Source organism: Anomaloglossus baeobatrachus, chromosome 7, assembly GCF_048569485.1.
Source record: "Anomaloglossus baeobatrachus isolate aAnoBae1 chromosome 7, aAnoBae1.hap1, whole genome shotgun sequence".
Classification (NCBI taxonomy): domain Eukaryota; kingdom Metazoa; phylum Chordata; class Amphibia; order Anura; family Aromobatidae; genus Anomaloglossus; species Anomaloglossus baeobatrachus.
The window spans coordinates 276,545,909-276,569,373 of NC_134359.1; the positions used below are offsets into that span (position 1 = coordinate 276,545,909).

The window sequence follows — 23,465 nt, forward strand, 5'->3', positions numbered from 1 at the left end:
GTTTGTGTTTATTTACTTTCACTTACAGATTAGTGATGGGGGGTCTCATAGACACTCCCCATCACTAATCTAGGGCTTAGTGAAAAGCCGGGTAAAGCTCTGGGCTTATCGCATCTAATGGATGAGACAATCCCGGGCGGTTGCAGGCTGCTATTTTTAGGCTGGGGGCGGCCTAATACCCATAAAAAAACAAAAAATAACTCCGGCACACTGTATATTTCTTTTAATGTATAAATGGACACCAGATAGTCAATTCTTGATTCTTTTCCTTTTATTGAAGTGAAAAAAGTGCTGTACAAGACAGAAAGTCTGCCGGGTGACAACGTTTCGGCCTTGAGACCTTCCTCTGGTCAGACAGACTGGATGGAGTGTTATATACAACAAATATATATATATATAACAAATATATATACAACAAAACAAAAGCACATCAATCAATATGAGAATACATACAATTATGACATATCAGAGTAGTAGAGTACGAAACAAATAATGAGGAGGATACAGCAGAGAATCGTCAAATCACAACATCAAGAGTATATAAGATGTACTCAATTGAAGAGGGAGAAAGTCCCGTGCATTCCAGACATACATGAGACAATATAGTGGCACGTGGGTATCAGGCTATAAAATGTGCTAGTGAAATGCAGGAAATAAGGAGGCTCACCTAAAATGAGCAGGAATCACCATGAAGCAATATGAAGCAAAAGGAAATGAGAATATATATATATATATATATATATATATATATATACAGTACAGACCAAAAGTTTGGACACACCTTCTCATTCAAAGAGTTTTCTTTATTTTCATGACTCTAAAAATTGTAGATTCACATTGAAGGCATCAAAACCATGAATTAAAACATGTGGAATGAAATACTTAAAAAAGTGTGAAACAACTGAAAATATGTCTTATATTCTAGGTTCTTCACAGTAGCCACCTTTTGCTTTGATTACTACTTTGCACACTCTTGGCATTCTCTTGATGAGCTTCAAGAGGTCGTCACCGGAAATGGTCTTCCAACAGTCTTGAAGGAGTTCCCAGAGATGCTTAGCACTTGTTGGCCCTTTTGCCTTCACTCTGCGGTCCAGCTCACCCCAAACCATCTCAATTGGGTTTATGTCTGGTGACTGTGGAGACCAGGTCATCTGGCGTAGCACCCCATCACTCTCCTTCTTAGTCAAATAGCCCTTACACAGCCTGGAGGTGTGTTTGGGGTCATTGTCCTGTTGAAAAATAAATGATGGTCCAACTAAACGCAAAACGGATGGAATAGCACACCGCTGCAAGATGCTGTGGTAGCCATGCTGGTTCTGTATGCCTTTAATTTTGAATAAATCGCCAACAGTGTCATCAGCAAAGCACCCCCACACCATCACACCTCCTCCTCCATGCTTCACGGTGGGAACCTGGCATGTAGAGTCCATCCGTTCACCTTTTCTACAAAGACACGGTGGTTGGATCCAAAGATCTCAAATTTGGACTCATCAGACCAAAGCACAGATTTCCACTGGTCTAATGTCCATTCTTGTGTTCTTTAGCCCAAACAAAACTCTTCTGCTTGTTGCCTGTCCTTATTAGTGGTTTCCTAGCAGCTATTTTACCAAGAAGGCTGCTGCACAAAGTCTCCTCTTAATAGTTGTTCTATAGATGAGAAGGTGTGTCCAAACTTTTGGTCTGTACTGTGTATATATATATATATATATATATGTATATATATATTCTACCTAATGTAAGAAAGAAGGTAATTAGGTTATGGTAGCTCATATTGAGTATAAGATAGAAAGAGGTAGTGTCACAAAAACGTACAGAAGGAGTAGGGGTAGTCATGGAATCGAAATATGTTCTAAATGTGGGGTACAGCTCCTGTTCATATGTGGTCGAAACGTCATATGATTCTCTATGGCTTGTAATTAGAGGATAATATAAGAAGGAATGTCCTACAAGTGAGGGAAACAGTGATATGCTACATAATGATATATAGTAAATACCTACTAGTAAGGGAAAATTGAAATGATATCCACCCTCTGAGCGAGTTGCTGGTCTCCGTATGGTGTTTAGGAGAACAGCTCTCAAAAAAGCCAATAGTCTTCTATATACAGAAAAAGACATACGTGATGTTATCAAATGGTTCGGATATATGGGACATAAAATGTGAGCTGTTATTCAATTATCACATATAGATCATCATCGCGCTAGGATTGTATATGTGATATTTGAATAACAGCTCACATTCTATGTGCCATAAATCCGAACCATTTGATAACATCACGTATGTCTTTTTCTGTATATGGAAAACCTAATTCTCAACAGAAAATTCACTGTAATGAGGCAGAGAAAGTCACTTTGACCTCTCGTCTGGCCTGTGATATGGCGGTGTCCATCTTTTTACGCCTCTTAAGACGTGTACAAAAGTCTGGTAATTAACACTTTGTTAACCACTTAAAAGATGGACACCGCTTAACAAAACGTTCTGTACCCCAAATTGCCACCAAACAGCATTCAAGTCAGCATCTGTTAACGTAAATGAAAGGGGCTTTGACATTACTGGTAGCACAAAGGCTCTGGAAAAATATTATGGATCCCCCCCCCCTCATAAAAGAAATCCAACAAAATCTGCTTTTCCAAATCCAAATGCTCCCTCTCCCTTCTGAGCTCCACTATGTGCCTAAACCACAGTGACCGTCCACATGTTTGGCATTGTTGTAGTGAGGAGTGCCCGCTTAATTTACAGGGTGCGCGCCTCCAGAAGCACAAGCTGGGCACAATGTACGGGCACTACAATGTACGGGCACTACAAGGACTTATTTGAAATTTTTAATTCTGCAACATTCACTGTGTTTGACAACATGGTTGGTTTTTTAAGAGACTAAATCGTCCCAGAGAGGTGTCATATCCAAAAACTATTCACTTGAGGGGATTTCTTCTGTTCTGACACTTAGGGGCTCTGCAAATGAAGTCCGCAAACTATTCTAAGAAAATCTGTGCTCCAAAAATCCAATGGTTCTCCTTCCCTCATAAACCCTATGGTGCAGCCAAAAAGTACTGTACAGTCACATGTAGGGTATTGCCACATTCAGGAGAAATTGTGTAACACATAACGGGGCCTTTTTATTTATTCCCCTCGTGAAAATTGGAAATCTGGGGTTAAAACAACATTTTTGTGGCTTCACAGCCCAATAGTATACAATTTTTTTTTTACACAACTGTAGAGTCAATATGCTCACTGTCATCCCTGGATGAATTAATTGAGGGGTGTAGTTTATAAAATAGGGTCCCCCTACTGTGCCCAAAGGAAAAACCATGTTGAAGTTGCATGGTCTCAGATGGTAAAATTAAGCTAGCCCTGAGCATGTCCCTAGTCACAAGATACGCAGTGACAATTGTGACACATATGTGGCTCAAAGGTGCCCAAGTGCCGGGCCCGGGATTCCGGGTGTTGATCCAGATCTGGCACTTTAGAAATTTAACAAAAAAAATAAACGACAAATAAAGAAAATAAGAATGAAGTGAGCGCTTCATACTTACCGAGGCTTCGTTGCGGCTGTACACTGCTCCTGCGGCCTCTCCTTCACTTACTGGGCCGCTCATTATTGCTCATCCATATGCACGGCTTTCCCCACCCACCGGCCGGCCTGGCGTCTGTGATTAGTTGCAATCAGAAGCGGCCCCAGCCTGTGTGACATCGTCTGACTGCAACCAATCACAAGCGCTGTCTGTGGGTCTACCGTGATATACCGTATTTTTCGCTTTATAAGACGCACCTGATTATAAGACGCACCCCCAAATTTGGTGAAGGAAAAGAGAATTTTTTTTTTAATGTTAAATGGGGTCCATCTTATAATGCCAGTGTCCCTCTAACAAATCATATAGGGTATATGTCCCTCATAGCCCCCATCCTAAAATTAGCCCCTTAATCTGGATATGGCCCCCTTATATTGAATATAGCCCCCTTGTGATGGCACACGTTCCCCTGTGCTGCCTATGGTCCCCTATGGATTGCACACGTTCCCGTGTTAGATAACGCCCCCATGCTGCTGCCCATGGCCCCTATAGATCGCACAAGTCCCCCTGTGTTAGATATCGCCCCCATGGTGCTGCCCATGGCCCCTATATAGATCGCACAAGTCCCCCTGTGTTAGATATCGCCCCCATAGTGCTGCCCATGGCCCCTATATAGATCGCACAAGTCCCCCTGTGTTAGATATCGCCCCCATAGTGCTGCCCATGGTCCCTAAATAGATCGCACAAGTCCCCCTGTGTTAGATATCGCCCCCATAGTGCTGCCCATGGCCCCTATATAGATCGCACAAGTCCCCCTGTGTTAGATATCGCCCCCATAGTGCTGCCCATGGCCCCTATATAGATCGCACAAGTCCCCCTGTGTTAGATATCGCCCCCATAGTGCTGCCCATGGTCCCTATAGATCGCACAAGTCCCCCTGTGTTAGATATCGCCCCCATAGTGCTGCCCATGGCCCCTATAGATCGCACAAGTCCCCCTGTGTTAGATATCGCCCCCATAGTGCTGCCCATGGCCCCTATAGATCGCACAAGTCCCCCTGTGTTAGATATCGCCCCCATAGTGCTGCCCATGGCCCCTATATAGATCGCACAAGTCCCCCTGTGTTAGATATCGCCCCCATAGTGCTGCCCATGGCCCCTATATAGATCGCACAAGTCCCCCTGTGTTAGATATCGCCCCCATAGTGCTGCCCATGGTCCCTATAGATCGCACAAGTCCCCCTGTGTTAGATATCGCCCCCATAGTGCTGCCCATGGCCCCTATAGATCGCACAAGTCCCCCTGTGTTAGATATCGCCCCCATAGTGCTGCCCATGGCCCCTATATAGATCGCACAAGTCCCCCTGTGTTAGATATCGCCCCCATAGTGCTGCCCATGGCCCCTATAGATCGCACAAGTCCCCCTGTGTTAGATATCGCCCCCATAGTGCTGCCCATGGCCCCTATATAGATCGCACAAGTCCCCCTGTGTTAGATATCGCCCCCATAGTGCTGCCCATGGCCCCTATATAGATCGCACAAGTCCCCCTGTGTCAGATATGGCCCCTAGGCTGCTGCCCAAAGTAAAATAAAACCCTCTTTCCTTATCTCCTCCAGCGCTGAGCTCCCTCCTATCTGGCTCCGTGCTTCTGTTCTTCCACTTCCTGGTTGTCAGTGCGGTCATGTGATCGGCACAGCAGACTGAGATCTCTGCGTGCCTGATCACAGTGGAAGCAGGGCCACGGGGAGAAACGCTGGAGGGGGTAAGTAAAGCTTTTTTATTTTAGAATGAGCAGCAGCCTGGGGGCCAAATCTAACTCAGGGGGGGCATGTGCCATCACAGGGGGGCGCAGGCTCATATAATATGCACCGCTCCCCCAGCCCATCACTGCGTGCGATTTCAGCACCATTGGAGATGGACAGCGGCTGTGCATATTATATGAGCGGGAGCAGGAGATCAAAGGCTGCAGCCCGCAGCGTTCCCCTGCACTCCAGAGCTGCTGCCCCCACCTCCCCTGGACGCTGCAGTGTACATATATATATACCCCCCCCGTATATTCGGCTTATAAGACGCACCCCCTACTTTCCCCCAAAATTTGGGGGAACAAAAGTGCGTCTTATAAAGCGAAAAATACGGTACATAAATAAAACAATTGGCGTAGGGTCCCCCATATTATGATACCCAGCACAGATAACGTCCATGGCAACAGGCTGCAGCCCCCAGCCATGTGCTTTTCTAGGCTGTATATCAAAATAAGAAGAACCGCAAGCGCCTTTTTAATTATTTAACTAAATAATTTTAAAAAACGACGTACGGTCCCCCCTCAATTTTGATATCCAGCCATGATAAAGCCTGACAGTTGGGGGCTGGTATTCTTAGATTGAGGAGGCCTATGGTTATTAGGCCACAAAAGAATAGAAGACCCAGCATCACCTAGCACAGGTGCTCAGGAGAAAATGGGAGTGCAAAACAAAAAATAACTCCGGCACACTGTATATTTTCCTTAACCCCTTCACGACCGCGGGCCGTAAAATTACGTCCTATTTTAACGTGACTTAACGACCAGGGACGTAATTTTACGGCCTAAACTTCATTTGATTGCCGTGGCCATAGCAACGGCTTTCAAATGATGTCCCCTGCTGTTTCTTACAGCAGGGGACCTTTGCTTGACCCCAGGGGGGGCGGCATCGCCACCCCCTATCGACGATCGATGTGATTGGCTGCTCAAATCTGAACCGCCAACCACATCGATCGCACTAATTTCGGCAAAAATAATGCCCGAATTAGTGCGATCCTGTGAGATCCAGCTATGAGATGCCGCAGCTGCTGCAGCATATCATAGGTGGACCTCAAACATGCCGCCCCCAGCCCCTGCAGCACTGATTGGAGCGATCGTGCTATGACGCGCAATCGCTCCAATCAGTGTGCAGTGGGGCGGTCTGATCTGCCGGTGGCCGCCCTCCCCAGGCCTGTGCTGGCCTGTGAGCCCTCCCCCAACATGTCTGCAGCGTGCAGTGGCTGGTACTTGTGGTACCACGCCACCGCTGCTGCCGCCGCTGATGTCACCGCAGCTCCGGCTCACTCACTGATGTGCCGCCCTGCTGCGATCTGCCTCCTACTGCGATCTGCCCCCTGCTATGTGCTTCCCTGCCGCGATCTGCCCCCTGCTATGTGCTGCCCTGCCGCGATCTGCCCCCTGCCATGTGCTTCCCTGCCGCGATCTGCCCCCTGCTATGTGCTTCCCTGCCACGATCTGCCCCCTGCCATGTGCTTCCCTGCCGCGATCTGCCCCCTGCCATGTGCTTCCCTGCCGCGATCTGCCCCCTGCCATGTGCTTCCCTGCCGCGATCTGCCCCCTGCCATGTGCTTCCCTGCCGCGATCTGCCCCCTGCTATGTGCTTCCCTGCCGCGATCTGCCCCCTGCCAATGTGCTTCCCTGTTGCGATCTGCGATCTGCTGCTGCACGTGAGTACTGTGCTCACTTTGCAGCCCGTGCGCGCTCCCGTGGTGTCCCTGCGCGCTGCCGTGATAGCCCCTGCCGTGCCCCCCCCCCCGCGATCTGCTACCCCCAACCACCCCCCCCCACATCCCGATCCGCTCCCCCCGCGATTTGACTGCCTCCCCCATTATCTCTATTCTGCAGCTCCCTCTCCGGTCTCCCCCTCTGCTCTCCCCCCTCCCCCTCTGCTCTTCCCCCCCTCTGCTCTCAACCCCCCCTCTGCTCTCACCCCCCCCTCTCCCCCTCTGCTCTCCCCCGACGTCCTCTTACCTGTCTTCACCGGCCTGATCACATCTGCGTCCATCGCTGGATCCTTCCTGGGCATTCTGCTGATCTGCCTGCTGCTCCTGTAAAGCTGTCCATCTCTCTGCCATCTGTTCCTCTGCAGCTCTTCTGGTCAGTAATCCTCCTGCTAGTCCTCTGGGTACTGTGAGTATAACTTTTTTTTTTTTTCCGTATCCCCTGTCCATTTTTACACCTCATCCGTCCGTGCGTCCTGCCAAGCGCTGATCAGGGATGCAGATAACGGATCGGCATCCCTGCTCAATTTTTGGCGTGACTTTTTTTTCCGTATTCACGACGCTTTTTGTATCGCATCCGTCCGTGCGTCCCGCCAAGCGCTGATCAGGGATGCAGATAACGGATCTGTATCCGTGGTCAATTTTTGGCGTGACTTTTTTCCGTATTTGCGACGCTTTTTGTATCGCATCCGTCCGTGCGTCCCGCCAAGCGCTGATCAGGGATGCAGATAACGGATCGGCATCCATGGTCAATTTTTGGCGTGACTTTTTTTTCCGTATCCCCGACGCTTTTTGTATCGCATCCGTCCGTGCGTCCCGCCGAGCGCTGATCAGGGATGCACATAACGGATCGGCATCCATGGTCAATTTTTGGCGTGACTTTTTTCCGTATTCACGACGCTTTTTGTATCGCATCCGTCCGTGCGTCCCGCCAAGCGCTGATCAGGGATGCAGATAACGGATCTGCATCCGTGGTCAGTTTTTGGCGTGACTTTTTTCCGTATTTGCGACGCTTTTTGTATCGCATCCGTCCGTGCGTCCCGCCAAGCGCTGATCAGGGATGCACATAACGTATCTGCATCCATGGTCAATTTTTGGCGTGACTTTTTTTTTTACGTATCCCCGACGCTTTTTTTTATCGCATCCGACCGTGCGTCCTGCAGCGGCCGATCAGTGCACTGCGTCTGTGCGTTTGAAAAGTCAAATGGCGCTCCTTCTCTTCTGAGCCCCGCCATGCGCTCAAACAATTACTTTCCACCACATATGAGGTATCTGCGTACTCAGGAGAAATTGCACAATACGTTTTATGGTGCATTTTTTCCTGTTACCCTTGTGAAAAAAAAAGCTACCTAGTTGAAGCAACCGTTTTGTGGTAAAAAAAAAAAATTTTCTTTTCACGGCTCAACGCTATAAACTTCTGTGAAGCCCCCAGGTGTTCAAAGTGCTCACCAAACATCTAGAAAAATTTTTTGAGGGCTCTAGTTTCCAAAATGGGGTCACTTGTGGGGGATCTCCACTGTTTAGGCACCTCAGGGGGTCTCCAAACGTGACATGGCGTCCGCTAATGATTCCAACCAATTTTGCTGTCAAATGGCGCTCCTTCTCTTCTGAGCCCCGCCATGCGCCCAAACAATTACTTTCCACCACATATGAGGTATCTGCGTACTCAGGAGAAAATGCACAATACATTTTATGGTGCATTTTTTCCTGATAGCCTTGTGAAAAAAAAAGCTACCTAGTTGAAGCAACCGTTTTGTGGTAAAAAAAAATTTTTTTCTTTTCACGGCTCAACGCTATAAACTTCTGTGAAGCCCCCAGGTGTTCAAAGTGCTCACCAAACATCTAGAAAAATTATTTGAGGGCTCTAGTTTCCAAAATGGTGTCACTTGTGGGGGAGCTCCACTGTTTAGGCACCATAGGGGGTCTCCAAACGGGACATGGCGTCCGCTAATGATTCCAACCAATTTTGCTGTCAAATGGCGCTCCTTCTCTTCTGAGCCCCGCCATGCGCCCAAACAATTACTTTCCACCACATATGAGGTATCTGCATACTCAGGAGAAAATGCACAATACATTTTATGGTGCATTTTTTCCTGATAGCCTTGTGAAAAAAAAAGCTACCTAGTTGAAGCAACCGTTTTGTGGTAAAAAAATTTTTTTTTTCTTTTCATGGCTCAACGCTATAAACTTCTGTGAAGCCCTTAGGTGTTCAAAGTGCTCACCAAACATCTAGAAAAATTATTTGAGGGCTCTAGTTTCCAAAATGGGGTGACTTGTGGGGGAGCTCCATTGTTTAGGCACCTCAGGGGGTCTTCATACCCCACATGGCGTCCGCTAATGAGTGCAGCTAATTTTGCACTCAAAAATTCAAATGGCGCTCCTTGCCTTCCGAGCACTGCCGTGTGTCCAAAGATTTGATTTCCACCACATATGAGGTATCTGCGTATTCAGGAGAAAATGCACAATACATTTTATGGTGCATTTTTTCCTGTTACCCTTGTGAAAAAAAAAGCTACCTAGTTGAAGCAACCGTTTTGTTGTAAAAAAAATTTTTTTTCTTTTCACGGCTCAACGCTATAAACTTCTGTGAAGCCCCCAGGTGTTCAAAGTGCTCACCAAACATCTAGAACAATTATTTGAGGGCTCTAGTTTCCAAAATGGGGTCACTTGTGGGGGAGCTCCATTGTTTAGGCACCTCAGGGGGTCTTCAAACCCGACATGGCGTCCGCTAACAGGTGCAGCTAATTTTGCACTCAAAAATTCAAATGGCGCTCCTTGCCTTCCGAGCACTGCTGTGTGTCCAAACATTTGATTTCCACCACATATGAGGTATCTGCGTACTCAGGAGAACATGCACAATACATTTTATGGTGCATTTTTCCTGTTACCCTTGTGAAAAAAAAGCTACCTAGTTGAAGCAACCGTTTTGTGGTAAAAAATTTTTTTTTTCTTTTCACGGCTCAACGCTATAAACTTCTGTGAAGCCCCCAGGGGTTCAAAGTGCTCACCAAACATCTAGAAAAATTATTTGAGGGCTCTAGTTTCCAAAATGGGGTCACTTGTGGGGGAGCTCCATTGGTTAGGCACCTCAGGGGGTCTTCAAACCCGACATGGCGTCCGCTAATGAGTGCAGCTAATTTTGCGTTCAAAAATTAAAATGGCGCTCCTTCCCTTCCGAGCTCTGCCGTGCGCCCAAACAATTGATTTTTACCACATATGGGGTATCAGCGTACTCAGGAGAACATGCACAATAAATTGTATTGTGTACTTTCTCTTTTCTCCCTTGTAAAAATGAAAATTTTATGGCTAAAGTAACATTTTTGTGTTAAAAAGTAAAATTTTCATTTTTTCCTTCCCCATTGCTTTGGTTCCTGTGAAGCACCTAAAGGGTTAATAAACTTATTGGATGTGGTTTTGAGCAGTGTGAGGGGTGTAGTTTTTAGAATGGGGTCACTTTTGGGTATTTTCTGTCACCTAGGCCTCTCAAAGTCACCTCAAATGTAATGTGGTCCCTAAAAAAAATTATTTTGTAAATTTTGTTGGAAAAATGAGAATTTGCTGATGACCTTTGACCCCTTCTAACTTCCTAACGGAAAAAAAATTTGTTTCGAAAATTGCGCTGGTGTAAAGTAGACAAGTGGGAAATGTTATTTAGTAACTATTTTGTGTGACATATCTCTCAGATTTATGGGCATAAATTTTCAAAGTTTGAAAATTGCGAAATTTTCAAAATTTTCGCCAAATTTCCTAAATTTTCACAAATAAACGCAAAAAATATCGGCCTTAATTTACCACTGACATGAAGTACAATATGTCACGAAAAAACAATCTCAGAATCGCCAGGATCCGTTGAAGCGTTCCAGAGTTATAACCTGTCAAAGTGACACTGGTCAGAATTGCAAAAAATGGCCCGGTCATTAGGGTGTTTTAGTGGCCGGGGGTGAAGGGGTTAATGTACACGTAATACTTGATGAATGCACTCAGTGTAGAGCAGAGGATAAATGTGAACCGTGCGCAGTACTGCGATCTTTGGGAGGCAGAGTGAACAAATCAACAGCAGTTGAATGGCTTTATTTTTTTACGCTGTTAACCCTGCGGTATAAGTGATTAGGCGGCTTTATTCCTCCTGTCAGTACAATTACAGTGATATCAGGTTTATATTGTTTTTTTTTTCAGGTTTGGCTACTATCACGAAAAAATGTTGTTTTTTTACAAAATTTTGAAGGCTGTAAATTTTTACATTTTTTTGCAGAGTTATGTGAGGGCTTGTTTTTGCAGGATGAGTTGGAGTTTCCTTTCTCGCCTTTTCATTGGGGGACACAGACAGTGGGTATTAGGGTATTATGATGTCTCCAGGGAGGCGTGACACTAGATTTGAAAAAGTGTTAGCTCCTCCCCCCACAGCATATACCCTAGCTAGGCAGGAAACTAGCTCAGTTTTTTTCTAGTGTCAGCAGGGAGGCTGACATGTCTGGTCTGAGCCCTACCAGGGTGCCTTAGGCCAGCTTATTTTTATTTTTTATTTTTATCTTTTATTTTCTATTTTTGATCATGAGGCAATACCAGGGTGCCTTGCCACCCTCGTTCTCCCCGCTTATGGATAGAGGAAACCTGGCGTGCACAAGCCGTCTGTCTTCCCTCGCGCCCAAGTGGTCAGGTCTGCGTACCCTTCCACGCTCCCTGGAAGCACCTCACACCAAGGTAGCTCCAGAGGGCTAAGCAGAGCCGAGGACCTGCTTCAGCCTTGAGCTGAAGATGCGTCCCTGAGATCCCCGCATCCCCGGACCGACGCGTCTTCAGACGGAGCCAGGAGCAGGTAGGGAGACGACGAGTCCTCTGTCCCCTGCATCCAAACCGCCGCCTGAGAAGGCGCCGGTGGGGCGATGCAGGCCGTGATCCCGGGGAGCCTCATTAATTTAGCCCCCGGCGTCGGCCTGCATTCTTGCAATTCCCCCTCTCACTGCTCTAAAAGCCGCTCCCCCAGTCAGCAGCGGCTCTCCTGATTGGCCGTCACGTTTAGTCCCAGCGCTGGGACCAATCAGCCTCCGGGGGCCGTCTCTCCCCTCCATGCTGCCAGGAACGCTGGACGCCATCTTCCACGTGGGGAGCAGACACGGGTGAGATCGCCTCCGTGGCTCTGCACTTCTACAGCACTATGTACCGCTCTGCTCAGCGGTATATTGCTGTCTCTCTAGCGGTGTGTGCCTGCTGGCTGGCGGTGTGTATCAGCTGTTAGCAGTATATACTGGCTCTGCCTGCAGGTATATGCCGACTGTTTGACAGTATATGCCATTTTGCTATCGGTATATACCAGCTGTGCATAGCAGTCACTTATAATACTGCTAGTGGCTCCTCACTCATAGTAACAGCGGCATAACCCTATCCCTATAGGGCTGTAGGACTCTGTTGCTGACATGCGTAACCGCAAGGGTGATAAACCTTCCCAGGCGTCCTCTACGGACCTGTACTATGCTTGTACCACCTGTGGACGCTCGTTTTCTAATGGCCGAAGCTATCCACTATGCCGGGGCTGCGATGCCCCTTCTACCGTGTCACAACAGACCCCGTTTCTGGACCAGGAGGCCGTGCAGTCTTTGGATTCTGCTCCGGCCACCGGCCAGGCAGCACCCCCGTCTGATGATGTAATTCCTGCATGGGCTCTTCTAATGTCTAAATGGATAGAGGACCTTGCCGTTCAGATATCCCAGCCTTCCACAGGCTGCCACAGCCTTCCCCCGGCTCAGCTCCCTCAGAGCAGCCCACCTGCTTTGTCTGGTCCCTCTTCTCCAGAACGTAAAAAGGCTGTTTCCAAAAGGCGCCATTGCGACCTCTACGCCTCATCCGACTCGGGCGACGGTCAGTCTGACCGAGGTTCTGTGACTTTTAGTAGTCACGATTCTCTTTAGTAGTCACGATTCTCAAGACTTTGACTCTGATTCAGATGTCCTTTCTGAGTCTAGGCATATAGAAGACACACTAATTTCAGCTGTCAATCACTCTCTGTCGATTTCTGATCAGCCTCCGGACCCGACTTCTCAGTCGGCAATCAAGCGGGCCAAGAAGCCTCCTAAGTCCTTTGGCCAAGATTCGGTTTTTCGTCAAATTATATCTAAACGGTGGGATCACCCTGATAGAAGGTTTAATAAAAAAAACCTTCACTTCATTCGCTTATCCCTTTCCATCTGAAATGGTTAAGACCTGATCAGTACCCCCCGTTGTGGATCCGCCAGTATCCAGACTGGCTAAACACACGGTCATGTCTATTTCAGACAACGCATCTCTCAAGGACTCGTCCGACCGCGCAGTTGATGCTGCAGTCAAATCTATTTTCTAGGCTTCAGGCTCCTCTCTTCGCCCCCTGTTTGCCTTGACATGGGTCGCGAGAGCTATGGGTGTGTGGAGTAAGAACCTGCGCAGGTTGCTTCGCTCTTTTAATATTCCTCCGGAGGCTTTTGAGATCCTTGATTTGTTCTCTCTAGCCTCTAATTATTTGCTTCACGGCTCCCTAGATGCAGCTAGTTTGTCAGCCCTAACGGCAGCCAATGCTGTATTTGCCCGCAGAGTCCTTTGGCTAAAGATATGGAACGCGGACAGTGCCTCCAAGAAATCCCTGTCCACACTCCCCTTCCATGGCCTTCGCCTCTTTGGAGAATCCTTGGACAAACTCATATCTAAATCAACGGGTGGTAAAAGTACCCTTCTACCACAAAAAAGCGGCCTGTATCCATGAATTTTAAAAAAAATCTTCTTGGCGCAGGCAGTCATTTCGGCTTGCTTCCCAAAAGCCGTCAGCCCAAGGATCGTCCCAACGCTCAGATCGAGGATCCGGTCCCTCAAGGGGCTCTTCCTGGCGTTCCCACTCCAAGCAACCTAAACCCAAAGGACCTCGCCCTGTACAGGCCCCCTCAGCATGAAGCCAGGTATCCCTCAGATCCGACTCCTGTTGGAGGGCGGCTTCTGCTTTTTCGGGATATCTGGCTAGACCTCACTTACGATGCTTGGGTTCAAGAAATCGTCACCTCAGGTTACAAGATCGATTTCCATTCCCTGCCGGCCAACAGGTTTCTGTGTTCTCGGCTTCCAAAGTCCAAAATGCAAAGCCAGGCCTTATTTCAGGCCATAGCCTCTTTACAGAAGGCAAACGTTATCATTCCAGTGCCCCTGGAACAGCGCGGCAAAGGTTTCTATTCAAACCTTTTTGTCGTTCCCAAAAAAGATGGCTCTGTCCGCCCTATCTTGGACCTCAAAAGACTGAACAGATCCGTACGGATTCGGACCTTCAGAATGGAATCATTGAGAGCAGTGCTAGCTGCCATGGAACCGGGAGAATTCCTAGCTTCCATAGACGTTCAAGATGCTTATTTACACATTCCAATATGTGTATCTCATCAACGGTTCCTTCGTTTTGCCGTAGGACACCGTCATTTCCAATTCAGGGCCCTCCCCTTTGGACTGGCCACTGCGCCTCGGGTCTTCACAAAGGTCATGGCGGCTGTCATGTCCATTTTACATCCCAGAGGCGTCCTGGTCGTTCCCTATTTGGACGACCTATTTGTCAAAGGGAGCTCTCCTCAAGTTTGCTCAGAAAGCGTGCAGATTTGCCTAGACACGCTGTCAAGGCTAGGGTGGCTTATCAACTTCAACAAGTCATCCCTCATTCCTCATCAGCGCATCACCTTTTTAGGTATGCTGATAGACACGGCTCAGTCCCGGGTTTTTCTTCCAGAAGACAAGAGGTCTTCCCTGATCCGGGCCGCCCAATCTCTCCGCTCCAGCCGTTACACATCCCTTCGGAAAGTGATGAGAGTGTTAGGCAAGATGGTGGCAGTCATGGAAGCTGTGTCTTTTGCCCAATTCCACCTGCACCCTCTACAACTGGATCTTCTATCCTCCTGGGACAAGAATCCAGCTTCTCTAGACCGCTCAGTCCGCCTATCTCTGACTGCGCGCAGCTCCCTCGTCTGGTGGACTCAAGTCTCATCCCTATCTCAAGGGAAGTCCTTCCATCTTATCCACTGGCAAGTAGTCACGACAGATGCCAGCCTGATAGGCTGGGGGGCAGTGTTTCTCCACCACACTGTTCACAGACGCTGGTCTCCTTCCGAGCACTCCCTGCACATCAACGTTCTAGAGATCAGAGCCATATTTTTGGCCCTTCAGAACTTTCAGCCCTTACTATTGGGCCTCCCTGTTCGGATCCAGTCAGACAATGCCACGGCTGTGGCTTACATCAACCGTCAGGGAGGAACTCGCAGCAGGGCAACGATGAAAGAAGTATCCAGGATTCTTCTTTGGGCAGAGATGCACATTCCCATTATTTCAGCTGTCCATATTCCGGGGGTAGACAACTGGGCCGCAGACTTTCTCAGCAGGCAAGGTCTAGAGGCAGGGGAATGGTCTCTCCACGACGAAGTGTTCCATCAGATCACTCTTCGTTGGGGACTCCCAGATGTGGACCTCATGGCTTCTCGGATGAACGCCAAAATACATCCCTTCATGTCCCGGTCAAGAGACCCGCTAGCGCTCGGCTCCGACGCTCTAGTCTTTCCGTGGTCGCAGTTTCGCCTAGCCTACATCTTCCCTCCGTTTCCTTTCATTCCGAGAGTAATCAAGAAAATCAAAGCGGAGGGAATCCCGGTGATCCTCGTAGCCCCGGACTGGCCCAGGAGAGCCTGGTACCCAGAGCTTCTCCAACTTCTCAACGACACTCCCTGGCGTCTCCCCGACCGCCCGGATCTTATGTCGCAAGGTCCAATATTCCACCAGAATACAGCACAGCTGCATTTGACGGCGTAGCGCTTGAATCGTTGATTCTAGCCAAGTCGGGTCTTTCTTCTAAGGTAGTTCATACCATGCTTAATGCTCGGAAACCCTCCTCCGCCAGTATCTATCACAGGACCTGGAAGACCTATCTTTCCTGGTGTGACCGTCATAATCGGTCGCCCCTTGCTTTTTCAATCCCTAATGTTCTTGCCTTTCTGCAAGACGGTCTGGACTCGGGACTGGCTCTCAGTACCCTTAAGGGACAAGTTTCTGCCTTGTCTATATTTTTCCAGAAGGAGCTGGCTTCTCGTCCTCAGGTCCGTACCTTTCTTCAAGGAGAAGCGCATTTGGTTCCTCCTTATCACCACCCCTTAGATCCCTGGGATCTGAATCTGGTTCTCGGAGCTCTTCAGCTTCCTCCCTTCGAACCTCTGAGAGAAATCTCTCTTCAACGACTGTCTTGGTAGGTTGCCTTTTTAGTCGCCCTTACCTCTATCAGGCGACTGTCCGAACTGGCGGCCCTTTCCTGTCGCTCACCTTACCTGATATTCCATCATGATAAGGTGGTCCTTCGGCCTTCCCCCGCTTTTCTTCCGAAGGTTGTATCTTCTTTCCACTTAAACGAGGACATTGTGTTGCCGTCATTCTGCCCGGCTCTGGTCCACTCCTTTGAAAAAGCCCTTCACACTCTAGATCTCGTCAGGGCTCTGCGGATCTACATTTCCAGAACAGCGCCGTTGCGCAAGTCCGATGCTCTCTTCTTCCTCTCAGAAGGACACAAAAAGGGCAACCAGGCTTCTAAATCCACACAGACATACCACTTCTGTCGCCAACATGTGATGAACCACACCTCCCACCCCGCACTGACATCTCTAATATGTCTGGGTCACACGATACGGTCTCGTCACTTCTGTCAACACGTGACATTCCGCAATCCCTGGGGATACGTAGGTTAGCTTGGCAAAGTTTTCCACACAGGCATTGTGAGGGAGAGAGGGTGAGCCACGCAATCTCCGGCGTAGCACCATGCTTGCTCACAACCCTGACAGGCTGGGAGACCCTTTTCACTAGCCCCAGTAAAACAAAGCCCTGCCAGCTCGGTAGAACTGCCACCAGTTCCTCATTAAATATAACCCTGATCCGTTAAAAGGATTATATCGGGCCTGAAGCCTGCCCCCTGGGAGGGTGAGAGTTGATCAATCTTAATATGCAGTAGTAGGGTGTGCTACAAATGTTCTAAATAGGGTGCAGGTACAATATATAATTTAATAATCCGTTTGTTTATTCATTATTCAACCTTTTAGGCATACTATTAGCTATAGGCATATCGAATTGTTAGCACCCCTGCTACTTGTGGTTTTAATATGGGTCACTTGGTTCTTGTTATTAATATATTACTATTATTAATAGGTAATATGTTATTAATATTACCTATTTGATATACAGAACCAGGTAAAGCTTGAAAAACAAACATTGCGTCATAGTCACAGCCAGGAGTTTGACCCAATACCATGATGTCTCGTATACCACTATATGGCTCCTCCACTCTGCGCTGTGCATATAGCGGTCAGGGAGTGTGTGAGACAAAAGCCACATAATAGCACTGACTCCTGAGCATATCCATAGACATGAGCACAATGTGAGCGTGTCCAGCACTGTCAGGTACAAAAACTCTATTTCCTGCAGATATAGTGGTAATCTGAAGATAACATATAACTTACGTTAGTCTGTTTTACTGGAAGAGCTGCTAAAGGGAGAAAATGAAGTTATTTTTTCCCTGTAGCTACTCACTTCTAGTCATAGCGGCAGTGTAGGGAGCTGTAACAGTCATTGAGGCTGTGTAGGGAGCTGTAACAGTCACTGCTCAGAGAATGATGACTGCTACAACCTTCTACTTTTCCTAAAGATTGAAAGCGAGCGACATAGGAAGAATATAACTGATTGATTGTAATGCTCGCTGGTGGGAACGTGGAGTGGACCCACTGGGCCACAGCAAACAGGAAACCTAGAGGGACTTGACTATGGTTTCTCACCATGTTTTCACCAGAGCCTCTAAAGGTGAGGGTGTTGCATTGCAGGTGGTAACCAGGTCCCACTCGGGAAGAATGGTATTGTGTTAGCTGGCATCATTGGTGTAGACACGGATAGTCACTGATATGGTACGAGCAGCCGGGATGGCTGATGCGGCAGGCATGGCCGATAAGATACGATGCAGCAGCGTCTGATATAGCAGACATGGCTGATGGGTACGATGCAGTAGCGCCCGATATAGCAGACTTTGCCGACATGGTACGATGTAGAAGTAGAAATGTTAGGTACTGAGAACTGGCAACGTATAAACCTCACTGCCCAGTCACCTCCCTTAAGGCGCCCTAAGAGCACTCACAGGAGGCCTGTGTGGCATGTGCAGAGCCAAGGTCACGACGGTAGGGACCGCGGATGGAGCATCCACTGCTGAGCGACCGGGAAGGTGAGAGCGTCGGCATCCCTGACAAAGGAGGGGGACAGGACAGTGCAGGGACGTTGGTAAGGGCATTACATTAATGATATAGGAAGTTGATCGGGGCTTGTTAGCTTTCATTTTGATATAGCAATGATGGTTTGTTTTCATTCTCTCATACATTTTTATTATTGCAGAACAATTTCTGTTTAAAGATCAAATGATAATTTTTATGTTAGCATAAAATATGCGTTCAGTGACAAATGATTTATTCTTTGATGTTTGTACTGGGTAATGATTGGGAATGAAGATTAGTAAAATTGATTCTTTGTGCTATCATCACATCATATAAAACAGTTATTCATAGAACACTGCTACATACCTTGCAATTTGTATGGAGATTTTTACTTTTACTTTTTCTTATATTTTGAATCTTCATATTTAGATTAATATAATTTTTAAGTTTATTTTGTTAAAAAATAAATCAGTTTTCTTCTTGGCAGATGACTGTACCAGCAGCCCTGAAGGACAACCGATAGCTCCAGATTTTAAAGCAGAAGATTGTAGCATCACACAAGATACATATGAAGATCATGGCAACACCACAGATGTACTCTCATTACAGACACTACGCAATAAAAATCACAGAAGAAGTGTGGAAAATAAAAGCACGACCACTAAGAAAAAAACATTTTCTTGCTCAGAATATAGGAAATGCTTTGCTCAGAAATCAAATTTTGTTGTAAACGAGAGATTCCACAGTGAAAGGAATCCATTTTCATGTTCAGAATGTGGGAAAAGTTTTACTATGAAAAGTAATCTTGTTATACATGAGAGAATTCACACAGGAGAGAAACCATTTTCATGTTCAGAATGTGGGAAATGTTTTACTTATAAATCACTACTTGTTGAACATGAGAGATCCCACACTGGAGAGAAACCATTTTCATGTTCAGAATGTGGGAAATGTTTTACTAAGAAAAGTAATCTTGTTATACATGAGAGAATTCACACAGGAGAGAAACCATTTTCATGTTCAGAATGTGGGAAATGTTTTACTTATAAATCACTACTTGTTAAACATGAGAGATCCCACACTGGAGAGAAACCATTTTCATGTTCAGAATGTCGGAAATGTTTTACTTATAAATCACTACTTGTTGAACATGAGAGATCCCACACTGGAGAGAAACCATTTTCATGTTCAGAATGTGGGAAATGTTTTACTACAAAATCTTATCTGGTTTCACATGAAAGAAGTCACACAGGAGAGAAGACATTTTCATGTTCAGAATGTGAGAAAAGTTTTACTAAGAAAAGTATTCTTGTTATACATGAGAGAATTCACACAGGAGAGAAACCATTTTCATGTTCAGAATGTGGGAAATGTTTTACTTATAAATCACTACTTGTTAAACATGAGAGATCCCACATTGGAGAGAAACCATTTTCATGTTCAGAATGTGGGAAATGTTTTACTACAAAATCTTATCTTGTTTTACATGAAAGAATTCACACAGGAGAGAAGACATTTTCATGTTCAGAATGTGAGAAAAGTTTTACTATGAAAAGTAATCTTGTTATACATGAGAGAATTCACACAGGAGAGAAACCATTTTCATGTTCAGAATGTGGGAAATGTTTTATTAAAAAAGCTAATCTTCTTTCCCATGAGAGAATTCACACAGGGGAGAAGCCATTTTCTTGCTCAGAATGTGGGAAATGTTTTAAACAGAAATCTCATTTTCTCACACATGAGAAAATTCACATAGGGGAGAAGCTATTTTCATGTTCAGAATGTGGGAAATGTTTTACAGAAAGATCTTCTCTTCTTACACATGAGAGAATTCACACAGGGGAGAAGCCATTTTCATGTTCAGACTGTGGGAAATGTTTTACACATAAACCAAATCTTTTTGCACATCAGAAAATTCACACAGGAGAGAAGCCATTTTCATGTTCAGAATGTGGGAAATGTTTTACATATAAAAGAATGCTAGTTAAACATGAGCTTATTCACACAGAAAAGAAGCCATTTTCATGCTCCGAATGAAATAAAAAAAAAAAATAAAAAGGACATTCAGAAGTTCGTCAGTTCAAAGACGGGCAACTAGACTACTACAAGGAATGGAAGGCCTCCCATATGATGAGAGGTTGAAAAAGTTAGATATGTTTAGCTTAGAAAAAAACGTCTCAGAGGAGATCTCATTTATATGTGTAAATACATGTGTGGTCAATAAAAAGGACTGACATAACTTATTACTTCCAAAGACAATACTAATGAACAGGGGGTATACACTGCGAGTGGAAGAAAAGTGTTTACGGCAGCTAAATAGGAAAGGGTTCTTTACAGTTAGAGCAGTCAGACTGTGGAATGCCCTACCACAAGAGGTAATAATGGTAGATACTATAACGGCTTTTAAAAAAGGGCTGGATAATGTCCTCAGTACACATGACATTGTTTATTATAAATGACTTAGGGACAAAATGTAGAACTGGTGGAGGAAGGTTAAACTAGATGGACTTATGTCTTTTTTAAATTTATGTAATATGGGAAATGTTTTACGGCGAAATCATCTCTTGTTAGACATCAGAGAAATTACACAGGGGAGAAGCCATTTTCATTTTCTGAATGTGTGAAATGTTTTAATACGAACACTCAACTTACTGTACATGAGAATATTCACACAGGAGATTAGCCATTTTCTTGCTCAGAATGTGGGAAATTGTTTGTTAGGAAATTTGATATTGTTAATCATGAGATACTTCACAGAGCAGAGAAGCCATTTTCATGTTTAAAATGTGGGAAAGGTTTTATTAGGAAATCACAGCTTGTTAGACATCAGAGAACTCACACTGGGAAGAAGCCACTTTAATCCCAAGTGACCAAGCAAAATTTTTCAAATCTGAAGTGTTACTTTTTTTGTGGGAGTAACAATGGAATTTTTCAACATATCCCAGTCAACTGAGAATGGTTTTGTTACGGTTCGGGGTTCCCCTGGGCCTCGAGCCGATACGGCCCCGTCTTTGTCTCCTGCATTGGGGTCGGCCATCTCCGCAGCGCAACCTGTCCGTCGCTTGAGGCATCTGGCTGAGAGGCGTCAGGCAGCTAGGATCATACGTCATTCTGAGCCTAAGTGCCCGGTTCGCCCTACCGCGCATGCGTGGGTTCCCGCAACTTCTCCAGGCACTAGGTGCGGCATTCCCGCTACCGCGCTTGCGCGTGACGTCATCAATGACAAGGTGGCCGCTGATTGGCGGTCATGGGCGTCACTGGTGATGTGGCGGCCACTGATTGGCCATCAGTGACGTGGCGGTCGCTGATTGGTCCCCATGATGTCAGCAGTGACGTGGCGGCCATTGTATGGCTGCTACCGGTGCCATTGCTACATGGCATTTGGCTTGGCGCAAGGCTTAGGCCATAAAAGACGTTAGGCCATGCCCATTGGCGTGCGAGCGTCATTTGCATTGTGTGTGTGGCTCAGTCAGCAGGCTGAGTTGTGAGCGGCCATTGCACCAAACTATTCTATAGTCTGCAGTGCCTGTGGCAAACTAGTGTGGGTGTTTTTGTGCCTGGTGTACTGTGCACAGTTAACGCTAGTGTCAGGGCTTAGGCGCAGAGGTCCCACTGCATCTGTCTGTGTGGGTGACCAGCAGTAAGCTGTCGGTACCTAGAGGCACGGCAGATAGGTTGGGGCAGTGCCAGCAGTAGGCTGGTGCTGTTAGTGAGCTGCCTAGGTAGAAACAGCGTAGGGCTGGTAGTGCACCGGCGGCAACCGGGTTCAGCAAGGCGGTTGCTCCGCAGTGGGAACCGGTTGCTCAGTCAGGATAGCTGTGCTGTAACAGGGCACATCTCCTGTGCTGTGGTGTGAAGCAACACCACTGATTCCTTTTATATATACAGTAGCTGCCTGTGCTGTAACAGGGCATATCTCGTGTGCAGTGGTGTGAAGCTAATACCACCGGTTCCTCATATATATATCTCTGTAGTTGTTGTGTCTGTACACCTGTCTCCTAGTGGCTTTGTCATCTGCCCGGAGGATCTCGGGTGGTGATTGGGCTGTCATTAGTTTCGCCCCAATCGTCCCCAACCGTAACAGGTTTTTTGTATTTTATGTATGTAATAAATTTAAATTAATATGTTTTGCTTTTATTTAAAAAATTTGACAAAAAAACTTTGGAATATTCAAACTTTGGGTATACCCGTCCCGTACACCAAGGAGCTATACTGTACAACAAAAATTAAGTAACATTTCCCTTATGTCAACTATGTCAGCATAATGCTTTACTTTATCACAAAGGTTAACATTTTAGCAGAAAGTTTTCATTATTTTAGGACAATTTACAAAACTTATTCTTTTAGGGACCCGTTCAGTTTTGAAGTGACTTTGAGGGGCCTTTATATTGGAAATTCTCCTGAAGGGATATCATTTTAAAAATAGCACCCCACAAAAGTATACAAAACTGGTTAAATAATGTTTGTTAACCCTTTAGATGCTTCATAAGAAATAATGTAGAATGGAATTAAAAATTGTAGCACTGTCATACTGTGTGTATTTAGGGAGGCCGCGACCCTCTATACATATCACATAGGTCCAAGGTCGGTCTGGCCCACCGGGGTAGCGGAGGATACCCCGGTAGGCCCCGGGCCCTCAGTGTCCCCCTCCCCCCACGTGTGTTATATAGTGCAAGGCGTCTGTACAGGGCCGTGGGGCCGCCTGTTTCTCAGGGCTGGCCTTTATTGGTGGGCAGACTGGGCAGCTCATCCAGGGCCCCCACGCTCTGAGGGGCCCCCAGCCTTTCAATCATAAACTTCAGTGATCGTACCAGTTCTGTACGATCACTGAAGCTTCCGCAGTTGCAGGACCTTTAGTGACATCACGTGTGTCATGTGAGTCACCAAAGGTCCTAGCGGTGCATTGCAGGAGTCCCCAGGCCTGCACCGATGAGGTGTGCAGGACTTGGAGCCTGCGCCGGTATTCAAATGTATGCGCGTCTTTCAGGCGCGCATACATTTGTACAGTGCGGCCGGTGACAGGAGGCAGAGCAGCGCTGCTCAGCCACTCAACGCGATGGGACGTCATCACCGGGGCTACAGAGGAGGAGGACGCCACAGGACTGAGGCAGAGGAGCGCGCCTCAATCCTGCACCGACATCATCACTAGGGCCACAGCTGCAAGGAGGAAGAGGAGGATGCGCAGGCACAGGTAAGCGCTCCAAAGGAACCGAAGATATA

At 46.7% G+C, this 23,465-nt stretch overlaps 2 protein-coding genes across 3 annotated transcripts in view; one reads left to right on the top strand and one right to left on the bottom strand.

The window, feature by feature from the left end:
* The window catches only part of LOC142245457 (uncharacterized), a 75,475-nt gene extending 54,349 nt beyond the window's left edge, over positions 1-21,126 (top strand). For both annotated transcript variants that reach the window (XM_075318176.1, XM_075318177.1), the window contains exon 4: positions 18,733-21,126. In XM_075318176.1, coding sequence (XP_075174291.1) covers positions 18,733-20,282 — 1,550 coding nt within the window. In that variant the 3' untranslated portion in view covers positions 20,283-21,126. The remainder of the gene's footprint in view (positions 1-18,732) is intronic.
* The window catches only part of LOC142245472 (uncharacterized), a 361,830-nt gene that overhangs the window by 173,979 nt on the left and 164,386 nt on the right, over positions 1-23,465 (bottom strand).